The sequence below is a fragment of the Carex rostrata genome, chromosome 17 (genome assembly GCF_964058835.1).
Source record: "Carex rostrata chromosome 17, lpCarRost1.2, whole genome shotgun sequence".
Classification (NCBI taxonomy): Eukaryota; Viridiplantae; Streptophyta; class Magnoliopsida; order Poales; family Cyperaceae; genus Carex; species Carex rostrata.
The window spans coordinates 8,330,127-8,341,351 of record NC_135934.1 but is presented as its reverse complement, the minus strand read 5'-3'; the positions used below and the strand labels follow the sequence as shown (position 1 = coordinate 8,341,351).

Sequence of the window (11,225 nt, the reverse complement as noted above, 5' to 3'; positions counted from 1 at the left end):
ACAACAAGTTACAATAAGCATTTTCTATATTTTCAAAGTCTAAATCGTCGATCCAAACCGTTAGATGTGATCTCTACAATAAAATGTGCTTGGAGGCCAAATTTTACATTTTTTGGAATTTTTTTACTATTTATTAAGATGGGTACAAAATTCAATGGTCTGAACACCATTGAATTTTGTACCCATCATAATAAATAGTAAAAAAATTCCAAAAAATGTAAAACTTGGTCTCCAAGCACATTTTATTGTAAATATCACATCTAACGGTTTGGATCGACGATTTGGACTTTGAAAATGTAGTAAATGCTTGTTGTAACTCAAAAATTATTGTAACTTGATTCCTCCTCTTCTTTAAAATAAAATATATTAAGACTCAGTAAATAGCGAGGCATTCTAACCACGGTTATTGAGAAAAAACAAACCTTATCTGCGGACTTCACAAATAGTAATAAAAGATCTTTGACATATGGTTAACTTCATTGATTGTTTTCCTTTTTTCCATAAATAAATCAGCCATTATATAAATGAAGACATGACAATCTGATTCTTCCCTAGTAATAGACGATAATGTTTTACCAAATAAGACAGCATTACTATTTACCAGTGTTTTAATATTGAGTTTATATGTGGTATGTGGAAAGCCACTGTATACCACAGATTTTTATGCGGATTTTAAATGAGAATTTATATATATATATATATAGAGGTTGGCTAAGATCAAAATGGTAGTTCCTGAGCTTTGGTGCTACCAATTTGTTTTTTAATTTCCAAAGTCCAAAACGTCGATCTAAACCGTTCAAGTTGATCTCTATATTAAAAATGTGCTTGGAGACCAAATTTTATATTTTTCTGAATTTTTTTACTATTTATTAAGCCACTTTGAAAATTGTTAATCCAACAGTGGCTTAACAAAACAATAAAATCAGAAGTCATTGTTGGATCAGGGATTTTCAAAGTGGCTTAATAAATAGTAAGAAAATTCAGAAAAATGTAAAATTTGGTCTCCAAGCACATTTTAATATAGAAATCAACTTGAACAGTTCGGATCGATGTTTTGAACTTTGAAAATTAAAAAAAAATTGGTAGCACCAAAGCTTAGGAACTACCACTTTGATCTTAGCCAACCTCTCTCTCTCTCTCTCTCTCTATATATATATATAGAGTTGGGCTACGGTGAGTTGCGAAGGAAAGCGACTATTTTACTTTACGCTTATATTTTGCGATTTTAAAGTTCAAAATGTCGATCCGAACCACTCAACATAATCTCCATATTGAAATGTGCTTGGAGACCAAATTTTATATTTTTTGGAATTTTTTTACTATTTATTAAGCCACTTTGAAAATCGCCGATCCAGCAGTCCAGAAATTTTTACTGTTCACTCGGATTTTCAGATTTTCAAAGTGGCTTAATAAATAGTAAAAAAATTCCCAAAAATGTAAAATTTAGTTTCCAAGCATATTTTAATATAGATTAAACATCTAACGGTTTGGATCGGCTATTTGAACTTTGAAAATGAAGATATTGCGTGAAGTAAAAACATGTTTTACTTCGCAACTCACCGTAGCCTTACTCTATATATATATATAAACAAGTATACAGTAATATGTGATATAAATTGCTGTTAATATACTCTAAACCGGTATTTTTATTACTTTTAATATAATTTAAACCGTTAATATACTCTAAACCAGTATATTTATTAATGTTAATATACTCTAAACCGGTAATATGCTATAAATTGCATATTCGAACCGAATATAGATTTTCTATTCGGATTGCAACCGAATATTCGACTGAATAAACCGAATATTACTACACTGCTATTTACTAATAAGTACCAAATGGTCGTGGATTGCTCAACACAATGGTTTTCAATATGATTGTACGGTTTTAGAGGATCTCTGATATTTAGATGCATGTATACCCCTAAAAGATATTATTTTAATTGAATTAATTAGGGCAACTACCTTTTAGATAATATGATTAGCAAGAAATAAGTTATGCTTTAATGATTCTTCCATTCCCTCACTAACCAACATAGGGACCTCTATTATTTCACTTACTTCCTATTGGTGCAAAGTCAAAAATGACGATATTTTTTTTAAACTAACCTTGTTTTTGCCTATGGATGTCTCTCCCTTCGCTCAGGTAGGCGATCTGATAATTTAGTCAGATTCCGATAGGGATACCTTTCAGAGGATACTCCCGGACTTGGATCAGAGGAGCCGGGTCTGTCAGCCTACCTGAGGGGCAGAGTTGAGCTCGCTAAAGATACTAATATGTTGCCCTCTGATTAAAATCCTGCCTCCCCTGCATCCTCCTCTTCTTATTCTCCTAGTACTTCATCATATGCTAGCTTTACGAGGGCTTTCTGCTCTACTTGCTCTAGTGACACTTAGTTCTTTGTTATGTATTGCTTAGCTACTGTTTTGCCTTTACCTAGCTGTCAAATGTCTTTTATATTTGTTGTTATCTAGTTGCTTATGTTTTGTTGTAAGAACTCTACTTCTATGTCTTTTGTATAATAGAATTGCCGTTTCATTGATTATTGTAAAGAACTATCCTTGTTTCAATATGAAACAGGTGGGTTACCCAATTTTATCAAAAAAAATAATAATAAGTACCAAATGGTGAGCGGAGCAATCCGTATTTTGAGTTAATTTTCAAACTGCGCGATCAAAATTCAGATTCTTAATATTAGTGCGGATTTAAATCGGACGGTTCAAATCTTAACTCAAAATGAAGTTACTCGAGAGGATACGAATTCGGGCGAGGGTGGAACCGTGGGGGCTTATTATATTGATAAAATGGAGAATGAGAATCAGTGCGCAATGTATAAAGAAAAATAACCAACAGCACGTTGGTGTGCATTTCAAGGCTTCAAATTGATAGAACATCATCCGGTACTTAGCGGGTCGGGTTCAAATAAGGTTCACCAAATCAGGTAGCTGGTAGCCCCCCATAAGGGGCCGTAAATTCACAACCTAAAATACTCACATCGTAAAAATATAAATTGTTGTAGAATTGGACACATCGTTGGTGCATAAAAGAAAAGAACAAATTAACTAAATAGCTTAGTTTATGTTGTGTGCTGTTCTGTCACTTGTGTGTGTGTGAGAGAGAGATGGAACTAATCAGCCTTAATTAAAAAGATAGATGCCATTTTTTGTACATTTTTTTCCGAACAGAAACAAAACAAGGGACTCAATAATATAAACTTGATAAGTTAGTAGTAAGCCTAAGCCTTCATCTCAATTTAAGAGAGGCCGGCACATACAAAGATTAGATTCACATAAAATAAAACCTCAGGAAACAACACAACCCCTATTTGTAATTGTACAACAAAACAACACATCAAGCTAACCTAGCTATGGTTGTTCTGCATATAACCCCGGATATAATACTAAAATTCATCTATATCAACCCCTTGAAACAGCAACTTTCAAGGGCATATAAACAAATTTCCAGGTTATCAGGCCCTGTTGGAGGAAGCACAATTTCTATGGGGCACCCTGAAAAGAGGGAAGCATCTCTTCAGGCCTTTCTCTTGTACAGGGACTGGATTGTAAGAGAGAAAGAAGGTAGGGTCTTCATCTAAAGACTTCTTGTAACTCTCTAGGATCGACACTATTTTGTCAAAATCAGGTCTTTTTAAAGGATTACTGGCCCAGCATTGGTTGATGAGGTGGCTTATTGCAATTGGACAAGATGTCGGCATAGGTGGCCTTGCATTCTGAAATTTTTAAAGTAAATTTCAGAATTTGACAAGTAATATACAGTGTATTATAAAAACACGAATAGAACCATACATGTACCTTTTGTGCAACAGCAAAAGCGGCTTGTTCAGGCGTTAAACCATTAAAAGGTACCAGACCTGTTAAGAGTTCCCAAAGAACTACCCCAAAACTGTACACATCAACCTTCTTTGTGTGACTTTTCTCTTTTATCATTTCTGGTGCCATCCACCGGTACGTACTCGCAAATCCCTTAGCTGTACCGCATTCTGACTCCACGCATGAAATACCAAAATCTGCCACCTTCACTGACATGTCATCTCCTAGGAGTATATTCTCTGATTTTAGGTCCCTGTTTTCATTACTCATAGCAGTCAAGGTCTCAAACTTCAAATATATTATGTCAGTAAATTTGCTAAAGATACCCTATTATCCAAAAAGTTGCATGAAACCCCTCCCATTTCATCATTTGCAAAAATAATCCCTCCTGATGTGAAATTGAAAGTCACTTCTCTTATTTGAATCTTAATGGCACATATTCGGACATTCTTTCAATCTAACCAAGCAAGTACCCATCAAAACAAAGCTTTTTAGACAAGCTTCCTTTCGAGCCATATTTCAAATATGAACAGTTAAACCAACTTCATAAAGGTTATTTATGCGATTTTTGATAAATTTTTACACCATGAAAGCTAAATAGATAAGTAATATAACCTGCGCGAGTGAGGCTACGGTAATATCCATATTACACAGTGGCCCACACTATGGACTCATGTCTAAGTTTATAAAGTCCAAAGAAGAGTTGATCTGAACCATTCAACATGATCTTCGTATGAAAATGTACATGCAAACCAAATTTTACATTTTTTAGAATTTTTTTGCTATTATTTTAGATAGGTAGAAGAAAATTCTGGACCATCCAGAAGTAGTCATTTTATACCTATCTAGAAAAATAGTAAAAAATTATAAAAAATGTAAAATTTACCCTCCAAGTACATTTTCATATGGAGATCATGTTTAACGGTTCGGATTGCCTGTTTAAACTTTGAAAATAGATATATGAATACATAGCACAGGTCAATTTGTAATATAAATATTAGCATAGCCTCACTCTAACTTGCTTCACAAATAAGGGATTCTTGCATTACAAAATTGACAATGACGGGGCTTATGAGAGTTTCATGGTAATTTGTGAATTCATTTTGCAAAATTATGCACGGGAGATATGCACAAAACATTCAGTATTTCTGCAGCAAAAATTAATAATTTACCCCTACCTATGTAAAATTCCTTGCGAATGGAGATAGTTCATGCCTTGAGCTACGTCAAGCGCTATTTTTAGAACCGTCTTGAGAGGGAGAGAATTGGGGCCTTGTTTGTGAAGGTATTTTCTAAGAGAACCCCCTGACATGTACTCCGTGATTATGCAAAATACAGGGGGTCTCTTGCAAGCCGCCACAAACTATCAATAAAAAAAGTAAAACAAAAAATAATTATTCCTAGTGATAAATAATCACGTCAAGCAAACTTTCATCTAGTGAGTTTTAGCCATTAATTGTGGCTGGTAGTTACACTACTTAAAATAAGTAAACAACAAAAACAAATAAAAGAATAAGAAGCAAGCAAACAAAAATTAAATAAATGGATAAGGATGCATCAACTTGTTATTCAGAGAAATGAAAGTAGTATTGTTTGATAAAAAAGGACTGCTGCTTGAGCTGTGTATATCCAACAAAGATATCTATATTCAATGAATTGCAAAATTTCCTATAGTAAGAACCAAAAACATGACGCGTTTACAAATCTAGAGCCCAGGTGGAAAAAAAAAAATTCAAGAATGGGCCACAAGTGTGCCTATTTAGGATAGGTGCATATTTTCCGCTCTAGAATTACTTTTTTCATACTTACTGTACACCCTTGATACTTTGTATAGCAGTACCATTTGCAGTTTACCTCAAAATGGGTGATGGTATTTACTTAATTTTTTGCCATTGATTTTACCTATTCCACATGTACACTCTTGATTGCTAGGGAGGTAAAAAGGACAATTAATTACAAACGTCAATAATCACTCTTTGCATATATGTTCAATAAATTTCATTTCTTTCCTGAATAAAAAGAAAGAAGGTTTATGGAAAAGGAAAAAAATGAACCAAACATAAAAAAAAATGTTTTTAAATAAATTCAAAGATACAGTAAAACTATCAAAATAGTCTAAATTTCAACAAAATCAAGTTGAACAAATTTGCCATCAAACTTTAGGAATGGAACGGATGATGACGATCCGTGCCATTAATTATCATCTACACAGTCAAATCTAGTGTTTTACTTGTGAGAGTTCTTTTTTATCCATTGGATGAGGAGGCAATAATAATTGAACGAGATATAATTAAAAGATATATTAAGTATATTTAATAAAATGATTCCATTATACTTTTGTAACTCAAGCTGTGAATATATTAGCTAAGACCATCATGCCTAACTAATTGAAACCGGTAATTTGAGAATTTTATAAACATTTTAATAATCTATATAACCATTAATTTTCAATGTCCTCGAAGATTCTATTGACACAGATTTTAAATATTCCTATGCAAATCTTATTGACACAATAATTATTATAAAAGATTTACCAATTCCCACCTCATATAAGATTTGAAATTTAAATAAAAAACAATAGTTCAGAGCACCTGTCTAAATTTGAAATAGTGTAATTAGGGACATTAGAATATGGCACATATTAATATATTTATGACTAATACAATACTTGCAAGTAATATATAAGAATGGATAGATTAAGTCTAGAGTGAGTCTATGGTGCTATGCATATCACGGGTTGTTACCGTGCTACGGCTCTATATTCGAGTTTTCAAATCCTAACGGTCGATCCGAACCATTCATCTTGTTCTCCATATTAATATGTTTTTGGAGACCAAATTTTACATTTTTTGAAATTTTTTACTATTTTTTTAGATATTTAGAAAATCACTTGATCTGAAAATTCTGGATCATCCAAAAACAGTGATTTTCAATAAATCTAAAAAAATAGTAAAAAAATTTCAAAAAATGTAAAATTTGGTCTCCAAACACATATTAATATGGAGAACAAGATGAACGGTTCGGATCGACCGTTAGGATTTGAAAACTCGAATATAGAGCCGTAGCATGGTGCCAAATCGTAATATGCATAGTACCATAGACTCACTCTTAAGTCTACTTGGCTTTTTCCTTCTTATTTTTTTTTGCAAGTAGTTAATCTGGACTGGACTATCATTCCAAATTTAAGAAATTACCAATCTATCCCTAATCTTCACAGTATTAAATATCATGATTACTTTCCATACAAATTAAAATGGTGAGCACCTTTTGACTTGCGTATACATGTCACCAACTTTACTCTGATTGATAGGCCTTGCCACTAGATAATGATAAACTATTTTGATTATCCTAATGGGATACTAAACAATTGACACTATGAATTGAAGATCAACAAACAAAGCACATAAATAAATAAAATTACCTTGATAATATTTGTATGCCTCAACCGAAACAACAATCCAACCTCTGAAGTGAACTGTTGCTCAAGTTGTGCTGCAAGAGCGGCATCCTCTTCGGGTTGACTTATCATTTTAATGGCCACTTCCCTCTCTTTGTAAATCCCATGGTAAATCCTACTATACCGGCCTGATGCGAACTTATTGCCGATCAGTAATTGTGACATGTCGCAACTCCATTCGTCCTCTCTGACTCCTTTAATGGCCCCACCAGACGAGACCAGATATTTTGACCAAGATATTGCCCTTTTGTACTCGCCCAGAGAAAGCCTCCTCTCCAGTCTCCGAGTAGTGCCTCCTTGGTTTGGTTTGAGACATTGCAAGGTTTTCATATTTGTTTCAAATTTGAAGAGTTTAAATTGGGGTAAGATGAAATAGCAAGTGGCTATTGAACTTGATGTAGCATGTTGCCTAGTTAGTATAGGTAAATCAAATTGATCTAAGCAAAATAAATGAAACCCAATTCGGAATAGAGCGTATCATGGCTAATATCCAAATTTGGCTTACAAGAGCAACATGATAAAAGGGAAAGGGAAATCAAGAACGAATCCTATTTTCAATAAATTCTGAATAGGGAATCTCTCCTAGTTATGAATTTCCTTTAATTTACAGTGAAATTCGGGGTATAGAACATGCTTATTAGGTTGGTAAATCCCGCTGCTTCCATTGACAAAGATCAAATAGAGTACTTACCGATAGGATATCAAAACAAAAATCTGAAAGATAATTATGATTTAGAGTTTTTTTGAGCTAGTGGATCGATTTATGAACTGAAAAGCAGAAAAAAGGGAAAAAGAAAAAAGGAAGATATTGGAGTTGGGTGTGGACTGGAGACACAGTATCTACTTGCCAACTACATTTCTCCTCTCCTCACCGTTTTGAGCTCGACAAAAATCGGTAGAGAGGTCGACATAAATGGAGATAGATTAGATCGAGAGAGGAGAGAAGTTGATTAATTAACTAAGGATTGATTGATCAGTGAAGGAGCAAGGAGGGATGAGAGAGATGTTTTGTTTTGTTTTGTTTGTTTGGATGAGTCATGAGTGTTTTATTTTATTTTTATTTTTTAGTTGTTGTTTAAGGAGGATAACGTGGTGGGTCGATGGGATTCGGGGGAGTTAGTTTCCCGATTTGCTAATTTTACCATATTGCCCCTCTTAGCACGCACCGAATATCAATGGTAAATTTCGCTAGAGGTTAAATTTGATATTTTGAACGGAATATTCTGTTAAAATTTTGGATGAAATGAGTATATTCTATTATATTTTAGATGGAATGAGAATATTATGTTAATATTTCAAATGAAAAGGTTATAGGTTGAATTAATTGGAACAAATTAAAAATTCAATGGATATGAAGAGACAAATCAAATTTAAATAATCAATTCGTAACAGAAAATAAAGTTTAGTGACCTCCAGTAAAATTTATCCGAATAAAAATATTGCTAATTAATTTTTTTTCTTTCCTCTGATTTAGTTTGATTTAGTTTAGCGCGGCTACAAGCCTACAAAAATTATTAAAAAATCATAAATAATAAAATGATGTAAAACAAAAATTAACAGTACTTCGATGTTGTTTGCGTGTTTTGATTGCCAATTGATATGGTTTTTCTTTCCTGATTGTACAGTGTAATTTGTTACTTGCAATAAATTGCAAATTTAATTAGGGTTGAAGTTGTGCATCAATAGAGAAATATTCAATAAGCAAAAGCTTACATGAGATAAAAATTGAATACTTTGTGAAAAAAAAACAATATTTAAGTTATACAATATTTAAACAAGCAAAGCCTCTCTTTTTTCAATTCAGTTTATCTCATAAAATAGTAATAATACATTGTTTAGAAGAAGGTGTTAATCTTTTCTCTGAATAGTTCCGGAGCTTTTTCAGTAAAAAAATATATGTCAAAAGCTTTTATGTCACATTGTAGTAAAAGTAATTATCTTTATTATACCGAGAATTCATAAGAATTTATTGAGAAATAATAATTAAAATGAACTTATTACTTTTGTAGTTTCGTTTACTTTATCAATTTAACAATTGGTAAAAAAAAATGCATTTTATGAAGGTGAAACAATATAAGTAAAATAAAATAACTATATATCATGTATTAAACACAGCATAATGAAAAATGTTGTTAACGTTTATCTATCAAAACTTGAACTCTACAAAAAAAATACATAGCATAAAAAATTATTTCCTTTTAACAAACATAATACAATTTATTTTGTCAAATTTTACCTATTAAAAATAGCAAGATACGTTGATAAAATGAAAGTTGTTTAAGATAAATGGTTAATTTTCTATTTACTCTGATAGACTTCTTTAATTTTCTATTTACCTTTATATTCTTTGTTATATCTAATATACCTCCTAACTCTTGTTTAATTTTTCTATTAACCTATACAGTTAATTATTTATAATTAATTATTGTCAGATTTTTTTTATTTTTCCATTATACTCTTTTTTTTATCTTAATATCTTTTATACTGACAAACACACTGTATAATTGATTGCAAGTCACAACAGATTTTAAACAAATGGCATCATGTGCTGATCAGATAAAGATTTCAAACAAATTAATGTTGAGCGATCTTAGTACGGTATATATGCATGATTTATCACATCCAGTCTACCAGAAAAATACAATTTAAAAGAAGCATACTATAATTTAGCACCATATCTAGTATATCAGAAAAATCTAATCGATTAAATTAATTAATACAATAAAATAAAATACAATTCAACTCCATTTTAGATGAATCGTTAAGAGTGGAATCAAAATTCCAAATTCCACTCACCCAACCTCATATGTCTGTCCGAAAGATGAGATTGAATCGTCTGCCCCCCGGGGGGCAGGAAATTCCTGTCCCCAGAGTCTCTGCGGGTGGGGCCTCATTTAAAAACAGTAACAATAGTTAAACCCTTAAACAGTAACCGGTCCCATCCCGCAGTGACTCTGGGGGCAGGAATTTCCTGCACCCCGGGGAGCAGACGATTCGGTTTCCCGAAAGATACTTAACTAGAGCGAACAAGAAATTGTTTAGCGTGAAGAGGTCCAATCTCATTGAAAATGAAAAGGCTTCCCTTTACACCGTAAAGCAATACAAAATTTACCGAAAACGAGAGAGCAGGTAAAAACACAGGAGGTGAAAAGAAAACAAACAATAAAATAGGAGAAGAACAACACAAAATCAAGATGAAAAAAAATAAGAAGAGAGAAGAAAGACCACATTTCAAAGAACGTAGAAAAAAGAAGATAAATTACTTATTTTTGAAATTTTTTTGTCTTTTATTAATTAAACTAGAGATTTAGTTATTGTTAAATTCAGAATTATTGTGTAATGGATAAAAAAAAGAGCTTTTAAGTGTTTAAAATATATATATAGAGAGAGAGAGAGTTAGGCTGGGGTGCTATGGATAGCATAGTGGCCTCTATGCTACGGCTCAATATTCGAGTTTTCAAAATTCAAACGGTCGATCCGAACCGTTCATATTAATATCTGCTTGGAGACCAAATTTTATAATTTTCTGAATTTTTTTACTATTTATTAAGCCACTTTGAAAATCGCTAATCCAACGGTTTTACTGTTTTGTGCAGCCACCGTTGGATCAACAATTTTGTAAAATACTTAATAAATAGTAAAAAAATTCAGAAAAATATAAAATTTGGTCTCCAAGCAGATATTAATATGGAGAATAAGATGAACGGTTCGGATCGACCGTTTGGATTTTGAAAACTCGAATATTGAGCCGTAGCATAGAGGCCACTATGCTATCCATAGCACCCCAGCCTAACTCATATATATATATATATATATAGGTTTTGGCTGATATGCTACGGGTAGCTAAGAGGCCTCCGTGCTACGGCTCGGATTTCGAGTTTTCAAAATCCTAACGGTCGATCCAAACCGTTCATCTTGTTCTCCATATTAATAT

The 11,225-nt window shown here is 32.6% G+C and overlaps 1 protein-coding gene across 1 annotated transcript; it reads right to left on the bottom strand.

Moving 5' to 3' along the window:
* Positions 1 to 3,122: 3,122 nt before the first annotated feature.
* On the bottom strand, positions 3,123 to 8,369 carry LOC144568138 (serine/threonine/tyrosine-protein kinase HT1-like). The gene is made up of 4 exons (XM_078318382.1): positions 7,256 to 8,369; positions 5,013 to 5,197; positions 3,817 to 4,087; positions 3,123 to 3,734 (listed from the first exon to the last, which is right to left on the bottom strand). The coding sequence occupies exons 1-4, from the start codon at positions 7,619 to 7,621 to the stop codon at positions 3,474 to 3,476; spliced, it is 1,083 nt and encodes a 360-aa protein (XP_078174508.1). The 5' UTR covers positions 7,622 to 8,369; the 3' UTR covers positions 3,123 to 3,473.
* Positions 8,370 to 11,225: the final 2,856 nt, after the last annotated feature.

Bases quoted from the DNA above. Each gene is read 5' to 3' on its own strand.
- LOC144568138 (XM_078318382.1), bottom strand. From the start codon at position 7,621: ATGAAAACCTTGCAATGTCTCAAACCAAACCAAGGAGGCACTACTCGG. The intron at 5,198-7,255 runs GTAATTTTATTT...TTTTATTGATAG, and splicing joins GGCATACAAATATTATCAAG to TTTGTGGCGGCTTGCAAGAG. The intron at 4,088-5,012 runs GTAGGGGTAAAT...TAATGAAAACAG, and splicing joins TCGCAAGGAATTTTACATAG to GGACCTAAAATCAGAGAATA.